The sequence below is a fragment of the Lepisosteus platostomus genome, chromosome 12, assembly GCF_059453375.1.
Source record: "Lepisosteus platostomus isolate fLepPlt1 chromosome 12, fLepPlt1.hap1, whole genome shotgun sequence".
NCBI classification, from domain to species: Eukaryota; Metazoa; Chordata; class Actinopteri; order Semionotiformes; family Lepisosteidae; genus Lepisosteus; species Lepisosteus platostomus.
This window is the reverse complement of record NC_142622.1, coordinates 45,178,436-45,197,437: the sequence shown is the minus strand read 5'-3', so window position 1 is coordinate 45,197,437 and position 19,002 is coordinate 45,178,436. Positions and strand designations below refer to the sequence as shown.

Genomic DNA, 19,002 nt, shown 5'->3' with positions numbered 1-19,002 from the left:
TATCTCAGAAAGATCATCCATTTTATATATAATTCAGTGGTTCAGCTTTTGAAGGCATGTAAGGACTTGGCTCAGTAATGGAAGATTATTATTTTATCCCTCATAACACAGCTGCTTGTTTCTCATTGACTGCCTGATGCAATCCAGACGTGACTGTTTCAGGGTGGCTATAATAAGTGCACCTTTTCCTATACTTGGTACACCCTGTACTTGTGCGCTCAGCAGCTTGTTAGTTTTATATGCTTTCTCTCAATTAACATTAGGTTTTATTTGATAAATTACAGTATACGAGCTACAATGGCACAATAAGAATAGTTTGTACCAAGAAACAGACAAAATGAATAGTTCAATATGTTTTAGTGTTGTTTTCCATTTTGATTGACTTTCATCCTGATTCCAGAAATCCATCTGTTATCTGCTATCTGTCTGTAGTAGCTGGGCAATAAAATCTTTATGAAATATACTACATCATTCAAGAAATATTTCAACTTAAAACTGTATACTTTACAGAAAGAAACTATGATGAATCACTGTCAAGTGAAACTGGTGAACATACAGTAGTTTCATAGTATAGCTCCTAATTAATAAACGCCCACACACCCTGATTAAATTTGCAGTGCTAATTTGACCCAAAAATCTTTTTATAATTTTAAATGAATGCCACTTAAATAGCACAGCGAACATACAGTGTCATATCATCCTGTTTGGTAAAGTAAAAATGCTGCACTAATACACACTGTAAAATTTTGTTTTCTGCACAGATCGAAGCCTTTATCTGTTAATATGTATAGTATTTACTGACTTACAGAGATAGTTGTTATTAATGTTGCTTTTCTGTATTTTATGTTTCAGGTCCCTGTTCCTTCAAAAACTGTACTTGTGAATGCAAGACTAGGAAAAGTACAGGCTCAATTGGTTCACAAGGACTAGAGGTTTTTCTTGAGCCATCTTCATTTCAGTGTCTAGAGTCTGTCAGCAGCCATCTTTGATAACACTGCATGCCAAATGTGATTTTCCACTTACATTCATGTTTTGATTTTATTTACCGGTAACTTATGTTAGTTGGTCAGATGAGTCTTGTTTAGATCGTGTGCCAACAATTGTTGCTGCTACTTATCCCTAAAAACAGATGAATCGAAAATGAATGTGAAGATTCTGTTCAGTCCTCAGATATACCACTTTATTTCTGTAGCTTCTGTTTAGAGACTTTACATACTACTTTAAAGGGAATTCGCAATATGCCCTTCCCCCCACAAAACATGTGAAAATGGGACAAAATTGTTTAAAATGTGAAGATGAGTTTTCATGTATTTAGTACCATGTATTGACAATGGGATAAAGAATCTTCTAATAATATGAAGTATAGGACTTCTTCATGCATTTTAAGTAGGCTAAAAGCTCATCAGAACTGTAATTTATTTTCTGTAGTGCCTGATATGGTTCAAGACATGTCTATAGAACACAAGAGACTTCTTAAATCCTGTTAAGTTTTGTACTGATCAGACCAAGTGCTGCCATTACTCATGATGTGGACATCTGTGGAGGTGACAAACCCCCTGCATTGAACTAAACTCTTACCAATGTACTGTATAATATGACATGTGATGTTGGATAAACATGTAAACCTGTTTTTAGAAAATCTGACTATAGAGTTTCTTAGAATTCTGATGCTACAGAATTGGTTGCCTACATTTTTAGGTATGAAGGTTATATGTTTTAATTTATCGCATTTTATAGAAGACTTCAAGTTTCACGTTTGATCATTATTAGCCTCTGTATGAGTTTCCATTGTTTGTATCATCTTGAAGTAAAACAACCCACAAAATCGGAGTCAAAATTGAACTGACATCATGTATCAACCCCATTCTTTGTATAGAGTAATAAGAAATGACTGAAATCATTTTTGTCGATCTGAATTTGATTTTCATTTAAATTTGATTTTGATTTGAAATTCTTAAAAAAACAATTGTGTTTCTTTTAAAGGCATGCATTCATTGTTATGTAAAGCGAGAATGTATAGTTTGATGTTTGGAGCCTTTACTGAAACAATACTTTTTTCTAATTTTTTACAAATTTGAGTATATAGCAAGAATAGTGGGATTGTATTTTCCGTAAGACAATTTATGATAAAATCTAAAAATGTCTATCTAAACTATGTCAGCAATTTATCTTGATAAAGCATGTAGTTCCATGCTTTGAAGCTTAGATGTCTTGAATATATTCAGTGAAATACTGCTATAATGGCCCTTTCTGTTCATGTGAAATTTACGTTATAAACTAATCAATTAAGTCAGGAAAAAGTATGATAAACAAAGTGTCTTAACATTATATGATAATTTATCAATGTAACATAATATATAAACATAAATTTACTTCCAATGCACCATATTTCTCTATTTAAATATTATAAAATGCTGCTGCCTTTTCATTGTACATGATGTATTTTTACATAAAAGACAAATAAATGTCCCTTGGCATAACAGGTGTTGAAAATAACATACAGTAAATTGCAGTTTAGAAAAACCGTTTAGATTCTAATACTGTCTACAGTGTATTTTACACATCCAATTAATCTGGGTGATTTTGTAAGAAATAGAATTACAGATCACACTCTATATTGATTGAAATTGTGATACACACTTTTAATAAAATGTATTGATCAGATGATGTTGTAATTTCAACATATCTGTACATGTTAGCCTAGTGAAACCTTTTCATTAGTTTTGCTCTTTAACATTTGTTGTTTTTTTCTGTAAAAGTGACTCCCCAAACAATATCTTGACTGAGATGACTTAAATTCACTATTACAGTGTTAGATGATTTTATACTTGTTAATAACATGTATTGGCCTTTATAATGATATTTTGTATAATACAATACATTTAACAATCATTCTCGAAATGAAAGAATTGTGTTTTCAGTTGACGTCTATTACTTTACAGTAAGAATATTAACTGTTTATTGGTAAAAACTAAAGGCTAAATGAAAAACCCTTTGGTTAGGAATGTGTCTTTGGATTGTTTGTTCTTAATTTTCCTTTAATATGCAGGTAAATGTTGTATAGAAATTTGTAAAAACAGTTAGAGTTCAGTATTTGTTCATGTGCAATTACCCATGTTAGGAAAGAAAGAAGTGTGTTGTGTAAGTTAGTTGAAATTATGCTTGCATTAAGAGCACTGATGTACTGTACAGAACATGTTCAGTAGGTATTACAAAATGTAACTGATAGTAGAAACAATTTTAAGGATGTTGCTTAGTGCAAAATATGCTCTATTTATTACATATTTAAATAAAAACAGTGAAAATTCTGAAAGAAAATTTAGCTGATCAAAATCTTTACAATAATTCTCTTGTCCCTGCTTTTTCTGCCTCTTGTTATCTTTAAACTTTTCACATGACTTCCACAGAATAGAGAGCAAATTTTGCTATGGAGCAATATGCTTTGTAAACCACTCTACTTGTGTTAAATTATATGATAATGTAATAATCTTGCTTGTCTTTTATATCATACAAATGCTTTTAATTTAGTTTTTCCTACAAGCTACAGTAGCTTCAAAAGGATCATTATTTATGTATATTTGAACATTAAGCCAAGAGTTGCTGTGTAGCTACATATACTGTAAATGTTATCAGTGCCACAGATTAAAAGTTTATTGAATTACAATATCAGCTTTCTTTATTATATAAATCAAATGTCTTCTGCTGCATTTGTATTAGTTTCAATATATAATTTCAAGTGTCATTACTGTACATGCAAAACTAAGAATAAACTGAAAGAGTTTCTTTACAATCAATTGTATGTGTGGCTAAAAATCAACCAATTGAAAACTGTTAAGCCCAATACTGGTACAACAACAAAGAACACCTTTATGTCTTGGTCAGGTTTTTCTTCACATCCTGAATGTATGTTCATGACTTGGACATAACTAATGGACCTACTGGGATCTAGCAAATCCTTTTATATCTTCCCCTGTAAGCAACAGGTGTCACGGATGTCGGAAAGACATGCCGTGGAATGGCCAGGAGAGCAATAAAGACCCTATGCGTAGTGGCAAAATGGGCAACGCGGAGGTTAGCCCGGGCTCAGGAGGTCAGACGATGTCAGGTAGAAACCTACAGGTATGCCCTTGGGCCGTGGAGGAGACGAACTGGTGCATGGCGGGTCTCCAGACATCCGAACCCTCAATGCTGAGCCGGGAGGAAAGGTTGACCTGGAAATATATAGCCCCACACAAAGACACACCGGAAGGACAAGAAAAGCACAGGGAAACTAGGAACAGGACAGAGTAGGATCGCCGTCTAGCTGTAGGGGGTGTAACAACAGGTCTTTTAACATCGTTCTTGTGCTGAGCCCTACAGGAAAGCATCGGATTGTGTCAAGTGAGATTGATTTAGTCCTGCTGCCTACAGATCAACTCTCATAAGACATTTCTCTTGGGAAAAATACGTCAAGCTCTCCCTTCCAGTGTGGTGACAGGCAATGTTTACTGAGCCCAGGGGTGTTTCATTCTGGTCCAGAGTACACTGCATCGTGCTGCCTGTTGTTTGCACGTTCTTAGCAGAATGAATGTAGAAAGCCAATTAGTCTTGGCATTCCAGATGGTTGGTTTCTGTTTGCATAGTACACAGCTGTTTCCTTGGGTAGCAGGAGGTGGTGAGTGGCTTAAGTTAAAGCACCAAAGCTCAACTAGACTAGTTGAGCTCAACAGTTAGAGTACAGTACATGATCCTCAATACAGAACATAATAAACAATATCAAAATTCTTCACAAGTTTGTATAAAGATATGTAATTTTGTTTTTGTGAAAAAGTATCCAGATAGCATGTATTTACCGAACTTCACTATAAATTGTCCTAGATTTTACCTCCTTGTTTCTTTCTGATTTTTGATTCAAGTTGCTGATTATTACTGTATTATTTTGTATGAAATGAGTATGATGTTACTAGAACTGCTGTCAGTTTAGCTTTTTAAATTTTAAAAGTTTAGCTTTTAAAATTAAGCAGCAACATGTTTGCATTCTGTCCATTACAGTAAAATGCAACTGTAAAAATAAATAATAAATCAATATACAGCCACTATAAATAAATATACTGTAACACACCAATATAAAGCTCAGTAGAAATTGTAGAAGATTCTCTGAAATACCAGACTGCTTTAAAATGTTTAATCTGTTCATATTGTTATGAATTCTTGTATAGTGAAGGCCCTTTCATTATGTATAGATAGACCGGCACTCTAGCAAGATGTTTTACACAGAGAGAGATATTTGCAGTACTACAAATTTCTTATACTACTGTATACTGTATGTACTACAATGTCACATGATTCAGGCATTAATCTGGCAATATCTTCTTGGGTTCTGTCTTGATTGTTCAAACAGTGGAAACTTAAAGCTGTATGGAAGCTGATTTACAAATTGGTTGCAGGTCAACAGTGCAAGACTTTTGTAAACTGTTTTAATTTGATTACTTTTAAGGTGCAAATGCTAATTATGTTTGGAAAATGGTTTTAGTAAAGTTGCTGAAAGTGATGTGTGCTATGCATTTTTTGTTGTCTTTTGGTTGTTATATTAGTATGACATTAAGCTGAGCATTTTTGAAGTGTTTGTCACTCTTTTCAAGTTAGTTGAGTTGATCTGGGTGTTTAATGTGGTTTTGCCAGTGGTTACATCCAGTACTTGGTACTGGTACATCTGCCATTGGTTTGGTGAGCTGCAGTTGCTGTTTTTACTGTACCAAAGGAGCCATTCTTCATCTGGTGTCATTGTCCTCTGCGGTTGACCCACAAGCCTTCTGCTTGTTGGAAATTCTGCTTCTCCAAGGGCTTTCCGATCTTAATTATGGAATTACAGTAGGTGTTTGGTAGAGAGCCAACTGAAACCATCCATTTTTGGGAAAACATGACTGCAAAGGGAAAACAGACTCATTTTCTTGTTCCTAAATAAATGGTAAAATGCACAATTAACTGAGGTTATTTATGAGATTCTGTTTGATGGTATTTACAGTATATTCTAAAAATCATTTGAATTTCATGTTTAATTCAAGCAGTACTATTTTTGTTCAGAAAATGTTTTTATTATTTTTGTAAAGTGCTTTTTTTTTCTTTTGAGCAAACGTCTCAATCCTTTTGATCAAAGAAACTCTTAATGCTGTGTGCATATGATATCTGTCTTGCAACTCCTTAAAGCACTCAAGATATTTAATATGCTAAACGTTCTGCAATGTCTTCAGACTTCAGGGTCTGGCTTCCTTTTAACAGCCTGGCCAACCTGCACAAAGCCAAGAAGATTTTTGAAGAAGAAATTTTCTCATTCACATTGCAGTATTCTTCAATAAGAAGTTTCCGACATATGTTTCGGACAGCCACAAATACAACTTTTATTTTCCAAAGCTTGTCAGGCTGGAGGCATGCCATCACTTCAAGATTACTTTGGATCCTACTGCACCTTTTCAAAATTAGATGGTCTACCACACTTGGAATTCTTTCTGTGGACTGCCAGCACATTCTTGCTAGGTGAAGGTTTCTTATGGCATTAAATCTGTTACAGAGAGCAGTAAACTGAATGCAGACATTTTATCGCTGAACGTAGGTTTGAGTTATACCACATGAAGGAGGTTAAATTGGCTATATATACACACAGTCATTTTCTTGATCAGTATTATTTATATTTCTCATTAGCCAACGCAGTATTCATTTATTTAAAGTTTCCTGGCACAGTCAACACTTATTTAATCCCTTTTCTGTTTTTTGTCAAGAGATTCATTTTTGTGCAAGTTTTTAAACCAGGTTTAAGGGGTTAATGCAGGCATCTATGTCCAATCCTGTCTTTGTGGATCCATCTTGAGTTAATTGGATACATTGCAGTATCAAATTTGTAATGCAATTCATTGCTATCATAGCCTGCTGCCAAGTGGATGTGCACTAAAATGTTGTTTTGCTGTTACATTTCAAAAGTCATTTTTTGCTTATGCTTTAAACCAGCTTTTTTAAAAAAAAAGTATTGATCATCACTGTTGATACAAATAGTGACACAGACATTTCCCGACAGTGCTGCTATCATTATCATTAGTTATAGGCCACTTCCTGGTAGCTTCCTGATTACAGATTGAGGCTTGACTGTCACTGATGAATCATCACTGGTCAAACTGCTGAAAACTGGCTACAACCTACAGCCATTAAAATGGACTCTTCCCCAGTACTGGCCAAGTAACTTGTAATTGAAAGAAAGAGGTTTTAGAAAAATAAATATTTTTCTTTGAGGCCTGAAGGCTCTCTGCATTAGACTATTATATATACAGTACCTGTCACAGTCATGATAACAAAATAAGAAAAAACGTTTTGTTCATGTCAGTATGAAAATAATAGAAATCTTTTTCACTAAAGCATTAGGGTGTTTTAATTGCTCTGGATCTCCACCACAATGATCACTTTCAATATTGTGATTAGCTGTGTCCCTCCTTCTCTGCTCACATACTGTACAGTATCTCCTCAGGAAAGGCCATCTCTAGCCTGTCATTTCTCAGTCTCAGGCCTACAGGGTGGAGTGGGACATTGATGGAGAAATTAAGTAATTGATCCCAGCTTTGATATTGCACTCAGCCTTTTAAATAGCGGTGAGCAGCAATGTGAACGACAAAGAGTTGGCACACACCACTGCACACAAGCACATAATGTCCCTTTATAATTTTCATTTTATTTTTTTCGTTTAGCATTGTCTACATACTTGTACCATACATACTTCATTTGTAATATCAGTATCAGTATCAGTTTTGAAATTTCACAATTTCAAAACTTAAAAAATAATCCTCCATATAGGACTAAAGACATGCCACTGTGAGTTTAGTTAACACATAAAACATAGCAAATTTTCAATATATCCTTTGACATATAAAACGCTTAAAATGAACTCAATATTTTGTAGAAAATAGACTATAGACTGAATTAACACCCTCACTGCCAAACATTTATGCATATATCTGTATGTTTCAGAGATCTATATATTTTATTGCTCACTGACAATGATGGTGAGTGAAGGGAATGCTGCTGAAAGAGATAATGCATAGAATCATATCTTTATTACAAGGGAAAGTACAGCACACATGAATTTTAACAACATGCAAAGTGGTGAATATAAAAAAAGGATGCAACAAAGCAAAATCTCTCTATGAAAGTCAATAAAACAATTACATATCAAGAAATAAAACTGCCATTGATGTTCCGGGTCATCAACAGGTTTTTCTCATGCTTAAAACTTTCTTACAGATGGACCCCAATCAGCTCCACCATTAAATGTGCTCACTGAGGGCCCGTGGAGCACCTGCAGGGCTGAAAAATCATTATGAAGGCTTGCTCCTGTGAGCTGTAATCTCTGGACATGCTCAGATGAATACGGGCTAACATAAATTAGCCCTGTCTGGCACACATCAGGCTGTGCATGAATTTACAGTCTACAGTCTGTATTAGGATGGACGCTGTATTCTAATGAGAGGACTGATGAAGGTTAGCCCTTTCTCTTGTGGTTAGGTTGCAAAAAGCTCACATACTGTATTCATCTCACACCAGGCACAATTTTACTCAAATTAATCAGAGGAGGGAGTATACAAAGAGGAAATTAACACATTAACATATCAAATGGTATGCCTTGTTCTGCAGTTTCTCCAGAAGTAACAGGTGGCCATCTTGGCTCAAGGCCACAACACAGGGCCTGAGATCTGAACCAAGATGGTGGCATTCTCACAAGGCCACCTCTCTCTGCATCTCATTCTAATGATCAAAAAGAACATCAAACTACACACAAATATGAAATTATATATATTCTTAGAATGTATTTTGATTATGCTGAAAGTTGACTTTCTTTTTATGACATGCAAGGGGTCTTTTGGGTCAGTCAGGATATTATCTATAACTTTCATTTTCAGAAAGTAAACAGCATGTGTTATCTATCTATATATATATATGCCAAATGCACACTTAGGTACTGTTTATATACTGTACCGAGATTATAACTAATCTGGTAAATCATCATACTCGTATAAAGTGTGTACAAAAAAATATATAATACCCTATAACCATGTGCAGAAGATTTCTTATAAATATGAGCCCATATGGCAGTGCCACTTTCTGCTCAGCTGGGAAAAGTTTCAGGCAATTAACCTTCTACACTGCAGAATCATGAGCCATGATTGGTTCTTCCCATGTTGGCCAGATACACAGATCTCTGGTTGTTTTTGCATTATTCCTCCTACTAGTTTCTCATTTCTCACATGCAGGGATGAAAGGGGACCAGATGTGGAAAAACAATTTCATATATACTGTAATTGAAAAAAAACTATATCAAAAAGGTAAATGTAAACACATCTATAGAAATAATTCCATTGGTCACATTCAACCAATCAGATTTTACTGTATACCGTGGTAAAACCAAACTAAAGTGTGTTAAAACCGCAGTAAAACTACGGTGAAACACAAAGATAAACCATGGAAAACTACGACCAAACAAAGAAAAATGAATGATCAAAGCATGACAGTTTGTAGAGTTAATAATTCTTAATAATGAAATCTCTCTATTGGAAAAGAAGAAAATTACAGATTACAACTTTAGGAAAAAAAACTGCTCTTGCTGTTGGTTTACAAAGATGAAATGCATAACTGGCTATAAATCTCCGTTTATGATCTGCATTCAATTAACCTGCTTACATTTTCTTATGTTTATAAATGTCGGATTTCTCCAGGCTGATTGAGAGGAATTGTGCTTTGTTAGGGTTTTACATTCCTGCAGGTAATTGTTTTTTTTTTTTTGTTATCACATAGTTGCAACACTATTTCTGCATACATCCTTTTTGGTCTTGAGCACCTGTTAACGTGAGAAATAAATGCAGTGAATTGCAGGTATGTGTATGAAGTAGCTGTTTGTCCAATAACAACACTGCAGCAGAATTGGAATTGTTCAATGACTTCTAATTCTTTTTCCTGTACATAAAGCTAACTGCTCTTGACTCCTAGAAAGGTGTTCATTCTAGTAAATAGATGGATGGATTTATTAAAGACTGAATTTCCGGTACTTTCCTACACCTACTGTAGAATGCAAAATGGCCTCCTCAGTCCTAAAATCTCCCTTTATTTATTTATTTTTCTGAGGGAACCCTATTTTATGACCAAGCATGAGCTTAATAGTAGGCACTAGTATTTGGCTCATACAATATATGCTGGTAGAGTTTACTGTCTGTCTATTCATCTTTGTCGACTAGAACACCAGGACTCAAACAACCCTAAAGCTAAGAAGAAAAATCCATTTGGTTCACCACAGGGGAATGATTCTCTCTCAACATGGGTTTCACTTTTCTCTGCTAATCATACTCCTGGTGGGACTGTCCAAAAACTGTTCTGTGCAGTCACTTCATTTCCAATTCACACGTTTGCTGCTTGGCAAATTCATTTCTTTCCTTTTTGTTCCATGGAACCATGTTACCATGGAACTCAACCGCAGACAACGAATTCATGAGGTCAGCCCCGAATGGAAGTCTTGAAGAGTTTCCAGAGTATTTTGAAGATTCCCATTTGCTGGCCTTTGGAGGGAGTTATACTTCCAAATACCATCTCTGAAGGTACTGTACATTTGGGCAGCACTTTCTCATGTCCTGTTCCTGGTGAGGAAGCTGCCATTAGGCTTGAACATCTTGGAGATAGACACCACAGCTGAAACTGAGATGTCTTCCAGATGTTTTTTTGTAACTGAAGTTTTGTAACTCTCACTAATAAACAGATGCAATCAAGAAGTCTTCCAGGAACTTGTGTAAACTTTGCAAGGCTTTGTGAACCTGACAGAAGACTACAATAACAGAGGACTGCATTTACAGCAGTTCAACATATTTCCTGGCTATGATATGAATAGATTTGAACATTGTATATGTAGAAATGTATTATTTTTACATTTATGCTACTGATATGCAGTATTCAGTAGGTTTTCATAGATTTTAGCACATTTTGATTATTTAGTCGTTTACACCTGCACTTTAAATCTGCTGCTTGTTCTAGCTGTTACTGTACATAACAGAGGTATATTTGAGTACATTTGGGTGCAGCTAAGGCAAACACATAAACAGTGCCGTATCTTTTTATTATTTTTGTATGAGTGGCTTATTTCAGGTGCAACCGTTTAAAGTAAGGTTTTAAAACCGCCTTAGACGAAAGGGCTTCTCTAGAGTCAAATGCAAAGTATATGTACTGTATATGTGTGTGAATTAACTTTGGAGGAAATATTTGGTGTAACGGGGCAAATTATTGCAATCAGAAACAGCATGTTTTTTCCATGCAATTCGATGTAGTAGAATATAACAAAACAGTTTTATGATTTCTAAAACACCTTCCTTAGCTTTTCAACAAATGGACGATACAAGGGATAAATATCACGTGGATCCCTCTACCCCTGAAAGTGTGGGAGTGAGCGGCTCATAAATTACGTCAACGCAAGGAGTCCGGGATGGTGTTGCAATACCTGACTGAAAAAAACAGTACACATTTAAAGAGCTCCTGTCTTTCACGATCCTTTCCCATGTTGCTGTATGGATTCGTCAGGAGCCGGGAGGGTACCTAGGCAGTTAAAAGCACGGGTGTGTACCCCTTTAGTAGGCGGGGTATAGATTTAGCTTGTCTGCGCAAAGATGCCGGGGCAGAAGTATTTTTTTTTTCAAAAAAAGTGTAGGTCTTCTACAGAATAGAAAACACAAAAGACGCACTTTATTTTCCACACTCTGGGGTGGAGGAAGATTTCTGTATCCCGAGTCATCGCAGTGAAGGGCCGGGGAGACCAACAGGAAGGCGAGAAGCAGCGGGGGAGGGTGGGGGTACACGGTTTTGGGCGCACGGTTAACGGGTTAAGCAGCCCGAGTCCCCCCCGAAGGTGGTGCCTGCGCTTCGCCGGCGGCTGTGCGTGGAGGAGGGGGAGGTGTCTGCGGGGCAGGTGGGTGGGGTTTTCTCGCGTGTGCTGGGGGAGTCAGCTGAGCCTGCAGCCCGTGAAAAACTGCCCGTTTTGGACGGGGGATGTTGTGCGCTGGGGAGACCGAGAGAGGAGAGCTCCGCTGAGCAGCGACTTCGCGTTGGTGAGCTCTGCGGCTGAAGTTGCGTCGCGGCGTTAAAAGTCGACCCTTCCCTGGCTCGCAGCCGTTATTTTCTTTGGGAGGGCTCTGGCTTGAAGGTAGGTCTCTTGAGATTAAGCAGCTTGTGGTATTTTTGTTGCTCCGGTGCGCTGCAGCGACTCCCCCGCTGTGTAGCGAACAAAGTTTGTGAAGAGCTGAGTGCCCGGAGATGCGAGGCTGGGTGGGTGGGTGCGCTGGGGTGCGAGCTGCTCCGGTCGCTACTCGGTAAAGGGAGAAGTCAGCTGTCCCCCCCAACACTGTATTAATGTCAGTCGCGACAGTTTCCAGCCTAAGTTTAAAGCAGGAGTGTCCTCGCTTTTGCGGTGTGGCACAGAAAATCAGGATTTGCACCAAGTGGTCTGAGTTGTTAAATCGAGCTTCTGGATAAGTTGGGTTGCAAATGTTAACGTCGAATTGAGAAAGCTAAAGAATCCAAGATGTGTCCGCGCTGTTTTGGAGACTTGGAAGCCATGGTCGCGTCAAGCGGGTTTATATACACATTTCAAATCCCTTTGCGGAAAAAAAATCGGCGTGTGACAATATATAGCACGTAATAAGTGTGGCGTTTAAACGAATCCCCAGTCGAGTTTAATACCAAGTTTGGTTCAAGACTTTAAATACACTATTTTTGCAGTGGTTCGGTAACTTTTAAGCAGATCTTCGTTTAGCGTTGAGTTTGGGGGTGGGGTAAGACGCTTTTCAGAGCTTTGCATTATTGAAACGGGCAAGCCAAAGTCTTTTAACACATGGATTGCGTTTTGTTACTGCGCTACGTTCTGTAGCTTTGCGCATTCAAAGGCGTATTTGAAACATTTACAAAATAAACTTAATTTGTATCGTCGAAGGAGTAAATAATTCCGCTTTTACATTTCCTATAAGGCACTTGTATTATTTGGCGAAAAGTGATGTTTACTTTGGCGTTGCTGAATCAGCAGAATTCTACGTGCACTCTGCAGTAGTACAGCGGTAATCACGACTGTAGTTGCAACATCGACCTCATCCCCACCGAGGGCATTATGTTAATGTAGTGAAAAACATCCACCGTTAAGATTTTTTAAAGCAAAGCGTGTTCTGACACATCTCGCAGCTGGCACTGCAGAAGTGGACAAAGGCATAGAGACTGTCGGTTTCAGTTTACACAAGACTGTATTACACTCCTGTGTAAATACCAACGAGGTCTTGGATAATAACTGGATTCTGAAGTTAAAGCGTGCATAATGCAGGCTACACAGACTGCATTCACTTTAATGCTGCCATTTTGTTCCTTTTAGACTTTATAATTATATTGATTTCCGTATTTAGTAAAATATCGGTTTTACTAAATGCTCAATTGTTAAGGTTCACACGATTTCAATTTAACTATGCATTATATGCCAGCACTTCTTAAGGTGCAATCGATTTTATTTTGGGCAGTGCTAGACAAAGTTAAAATAAACAGATTTAAACATTGAAATATTAGCGATTGTGTTTTTGGCTTGGGAATGGTCCTAATTGTTTATCTAGTGGTGTTTGTTTGAAAGAAGTTGCAGTTAGAACCACAAATGTGAAACTGCTGTACAGTGTATGAGGTAACTTGGGGCTAATACCTTAACCCTTCAGACGCAGTCCTGAAAGATAAAGGGGTTTACCAAGGGTGCTATACTTCAAATGTCATCATTTCACACTTGAGCAGCTGATAATAAGGCTTTAAATGTGTGTTTCCCATGAAGAGGATATTTTGTGCTTTATAGGCTTTGTGAAGTGGTGATCTAGCTAATTTTTGTATCCTGATCCTCTGGATGGCCCTTCTGTTTTGGATTGGTCCTTTTTAGGAATTGCGTTATGGCACCTGTATCGAAAGAGTCAGTATAGGGTGATGTGTGGACATAGACGGACAAATGGGTTCTGTTTGTTACAAGAGTTCCCTTTACATACTAGGTCTGTCACTCCAGGCACGAAGCCTTACCTACGTCTCGGGAATCTGCACAGAAGCCTATTTGTAGAATCTGAATGTTCTTTCCTTTTAGTAGATTCAGGAAAAAATGTGCACAATATGGTTTTGTTTTTAGTGCCTTCTGTAGACGGTGGGTTGATGTACTGTAGGGTCCCTCCAACAGGGATCTGGAGAACCCCATTCCAGTCTCTCGTGTAGGTCACCTTTCGTCTCCCCATTCCACGGGTTGGCAGCACCTACGAGCAATTAGAGCATTAAGGCTGGGGGAGGCTGTTTGTTCCACTGTGCTCGTTGGGTAGTTCTAGTTGCTAAGTGAAAATAAAATTTCCTCCAGCTGTTTTTATTAAGAGTGCCCAGAGTTTGGCCTTCAACCACCTGGCTGGGAAGCCTGTTCCAAAGACTCGCAAAGTAAAGAAACATTTCCTCTCCTCCATCCAGAATGAAATGCCTTTTAGTTTTGTTTTCCTCTGTTTGACCCTGTGTCCTCTTTCTCTACTGGAATCCTAGGTGTAACTCCTGGCATCTTATGTACTTGAATACAATCTCAGGACAGTCTTTTTTGTCCTAGACCAGGGATCGTGGAGACCCCAAACTAGCAGATTTTATGGGTTGCTGTTAAATCACCAGTTGTTGAAGAAATTGAACAGTTCCATTGTAATAAATTAAACATGATTTAAGTACAAAGCATTTACTTCTGAAATCTTAAGTATTCTTTAGCACTTAAGGGCCAGAGGTCTCTTCTTTTCAAATATTACATGCTTTATTAATCTATTTTACAGGCGTCGCCAATCTTTAAAAACAAGTGACACAAGACTAACACCATTAGGGTTCTCAAAGAGTAGGGATTGAAACATCCGTTCTAGACTGAAGAGATTTACTTTCCTCAACCTGTCTAGACGCGACAGTCTCCTGAGACCAGGACTCGTTCTTCTTGTTCTTCTTTGAGCTCCTTCTAGGGTTATTTTTCTTTGTGGTACGGTTACCAAATTGAACATGGTTTTCTAAGTTAGGTGTTGGTAATGCTTAAGTGTAACTTGCCTGAGTTTTAACCTTTTGCTGTCTACTATATATAGTATATTCAGTTCTGTTGGCCTGCTTTTGACATGTTTCTTCACATTGTTGATCATGGCATAGAAGAATCTACATAAATGCCCAGATCCCTTTTGTGTGTAGCTTTCAGCAGCTCTGAATCAGACATGAGACATGTATAGTGTATGTTCACTTTGTGTTGGTCACTTTGCACTTACTGATGTTAAATTTGATTGTCATGTCTTCCCAAAACGATTATCTCTCTGCAATTACCTTCACCCACTTTGTTTGCCACTTATGCTCTCTTAACATTGAAGAATTAAAAAGTAACCACCACATAAACCCTGTATGAAGAGTCCCCCTGCATCCGAAGGAATACCATTCTTCCAAGAGCCTGGTTGAGGAACAGACAAAGCCTCTGCACCAGAATATCCCATAAATGTTTCACTGGGGTCAGTTGTGCTGACTGGAAAGGCCATGATGTACGGATAACAGTAGTGCCATGTTCGTCAAACTGTTGGCTAACCGCTAAGGCTAAGTGCCATTCAGTTGCTATTAGGATTAACCTTGTCTTCAAAGGGAATGAGTGAACATGCACTCCACAACATGATGGAACCACCAAAACTCTTCACTGTTGGAACCAAGCGCTCGGATCTGTGAAGTTCTTTAGGTACCATGTGCACACATTTATTAGTTAAGAACCTAGTGAAGGATGATTTGCCTGACCATATCGCACCTTTACACTGCTCAGTAGATCTTTGCTCCAGTGGACTTGCAGTCCTGCGTTGCATGATTATCGCAGTCATGGTGTGTGTGCTTCTATTCGCTGTTGTCCTTTGCTGAGGTCTTTCCTTTGGTTACTGTTGCTCATGAAACCTCAGCAAGCCAAGCCGCGTTTGTGACAGAAGCTTCAGCCCCCTGCACCTTGACAGTAACTTTGTTTTGTATTTGCTGGGGACTCCTCGTGCAGTCATACGAGCCATAATTATAGGCACCCCAGGCCTGTCCAGCGTTTTTGTGAGACCCTAAACATGCTGAGATGTTATTAATGCCTGAGCCACACCTGTGCAAATGTTCTTCCTTCCAATCTACTCAATGTCCATCATTTACCCAGATGTTTCTATTTCTCTGTCCAACAAATTGCGAAGAGCACTGGGCTGATGCAGGGTCTCTGCTGCTCATCCCTGCTTAAGGTCTGCCTGGTTAGAACTTGTGCCCCTTAAGATGACACTCAGTTTCCTGTTAGTTAACCAGCTCTAGATCAGTGTGCATTACTTTACATTCCTTTTGAGTATGCATGAGCGTATGTAAAATTCAATAATATGCCAAATATGGGAAGTGTGTCCCTTGCAGCTTGTTTCAAGAATTCTTGCAGGTTTGATAGGATGCTCCTTTTCTAAATCTGTTGACTGTTAAACTGCACTTTTTCTCCCTGAGTATTCAGCCTATTTAACACAGTCATTATGCATCACAGAAGTGAGAGTAAGTGGTAATTTTTTTCCTGGCTCAATTCTCCCTTTATATAAATTTTCATTATATCTGCATTTTTCCAAACAGTAGTTACTGCTCCAGTTTTATAGTGAGAGATAGCTAGGAGTCTATGCATAACATCCCTCACTCCCTTCAGAATGATTGGGGAAAATTTGACCGTCTACTAATTTTTTGGCAGCTTAGCTTCAGTATAACCTCAGAGTTTGTTGTTAAAATATCCAGTACTGATAAAACCTGTTGTAGCATTATTGTCTTGTCTTGGAAAAACCTATGATGTATTTGTTTATCTTCTTTACTCTATCCTTAGTAATTCCTTCTTTTCTCCAACTGTTTGCTCCCTCTTATACTGTTGTAAAGTGAAAAATAATTTCACTTTACATTTCAAAATCAAAATGCAGTTTTCTTTACATTCATAATAGTTCACTTATAATGTTTGTCTGTTGCACCAGAAGCTGTAGTCTGAATCTTGAACCTCCTTGGTTATTTGGAGTTCTTATTTCCATTGTATTTTCATTAAAACATTGAAACCGCGTTTTGCTGGACTTGGTAGACATTGGATTGTTTTGATGCTGTCCATCTGTTCCCAGTTACCCACTTGTAAGCTCTGCCTCATTCCTTCAGCCTGCTTTTCTGTATTAGCAGAATATTCTTCCTGTTTTAGAGATTGAACGTATACATTAACATATAGCACGTTATGTTTGAAGTTCCCTGGCAGTTCTGTCATGACTATTCTCTAAATTTATTTTCTGGTTGTTTAAAAAGATTTGGTCAATAAGACTTTCATAGTTTGTGCTTTTACAGACTGCATTAAGAACAAATCATTAACTATTTCAGCCATATCATTATAAGCTTTTATATTCCACACAATTTGTGGTGAAAGTAAAATCCCCAGCAGTATAACATTAGCTTTGCTATGTACTTTTCTGATCTCAACATACAGTAAGCTACTTGTGCCAATGCCTGCATTAGGTGGTGTATAATATGTACCTGCTATGACTTGAGAGTTTTTGTACTGATCAGTTAAGAGACCTCTGGTCCTTAAGCACTGAAGATCTGTTTATTCTGGTCCCAAATTCTTGAATTTACCAAATCACATGTTTAATTGGTGACAATTAGTTTTTTCCAAATTCTTTCCATTTTGTTTTCTGTCAGCCTGTTCATAGCTGAGTTCGAATCCTTTCTTACCTTTTTATTTAACCTCTGAGAAACAGATGAGCCATCTTCAGTGGAGTCCTAGTGATTTAATGTTTAAAAATACTTAATGTCTCTGTGTAAGGATATTTCTTTTTCTTCTGCAGTTTTTTAGCAGATGTAAGCTACAGTGTTTTCAGAAATCTTTGTTTTAAGATAACTGATTTTTAACACTGTGATGCAGTATTTTTAAATCTCTTTTGTGGGGGAGAGTCATTGAAAGTTCAGTTTGGCAAATGCATAGCTCTACAATCAGTATTTCTTGGAAAGCACCACTTGAAATAGTCATGTTATCATGAATACAAATATGTTTGAATAAAACAAAGATGAAGCAATATGTTCCTGGTAGTGGAGTACAGGAGCTAGTTTTTTACTGTGAGCTTCGTAGCTATAGAGCAATGTGTGTAAGTTTGCACATGGTCTGTGTATTCAGTTTAGTTGGGCTCTGCTGTTCCGCTGCTTCAGATGCCAGTGGTGAGCTAAATTATTAAATTACCCTCTTGTGGGTAATTTTAGAAGATTATGTTAATTTTTATATTACTGTGTCTATAATAGTGTGTGGTTCAAGTTAAATGGGTCACTTACACTTCATCAAAGGGATTTGTACACACTTCAATGCGAAGCATTCACAACTGGCAACCCACTGAAGCCCAGCAGGTGTGAGCCTGGTCAGTACCTGGATGCGAGACCTCCTGGGAAAAACTCTTCCAGGTTGCTGCTGGAAGAGGTGTTAGTGGGACCAGCAGGGGGCGCTCACCCCGTGGTCCATGTGGGTCCTAATGCCCCAGTGTAGGGACGGGGACTCTATACTGTAAACAGGCGCCGTCCTTCGGATGAGGCGTAAAACCGAGGTCCTGACTCTCTGTGGTCATTAAAAATCCCAGGGCGTTTCTCAAAAAGAGTAGGGGTGTAACCCTGGCGTCCTGGCTAAATTTCCCATTGGCCCTTGCCAATCCTAATAATCCCCATCTATAAATTGGTTTATTAAATCATTTGGGCAGCTGGTTCCTAACTTACTGTTGGTTTACTTGATGGTAGAATCTGTTCTGTTTCAGGCAGAATATCTATAAACTGTTTACCATCCATTTTCTACTGGTCCCATATCTTAACCTGTTCTGCTTCTTGTAATCTCTGTATTGCACGTTCAAATTCTGCTTTCCTGAAAATATAGAACTTTATTTTGGAGGGTTTAATGTAATTGGTGCTTTGGACAAGATTTCCATG

The 19,002-nt window shown here is 37.8% G+C and overlaps 2 protein-coding genes across 11 annotated transcripts in view; both read left to right on the top strand.

The window, feature by feature from the left end:
* The window catches only part of cobl (cordon-bleu WH2 repeat protein), an 87,027-nt gene extending 83,237 nt beyond the window's left edge, over nt 1–3,790 (top strand). For all 9 annotated transcript variants that reach the window (XM_088602266.1, XM_088602264.1, XM_088602259.1 and 6 more), the window contains one exon: nt 853–3,790. In XM_088602266.1, the coding sequence (XP_088458392.1) occupies nt 853–930 (78 nt within the window). In that variant the 3' untranslated portion in view covers nt 931–3,790. The remainder of the gene's footprint in view (nt 1–852) is intronic.
* Nucleotides 3,791–11,522: 7,732 nt separating this feature from the next.
* grb10b (growth factor receptor-bound protein 10b) overlaps nt 11,523–19,002 on the top strand; it is an 88,766-nt gene continuing 81,286 nt past the window's right edge. The window contains exon 1 of one of the 2 annotated variants that reach the window (XM_088602257.1): nt 11,523–11,609. The gene's annotated coding sequence lies outside the window, so the exon portion shown is untranslated. Of the gene's footprint in view, nt 11,610–11,980; nt 12,194–19,002 lie in introns of those variants that run through there. The other variant, XM_088602256.1, reaches the window with a different exon arrangement.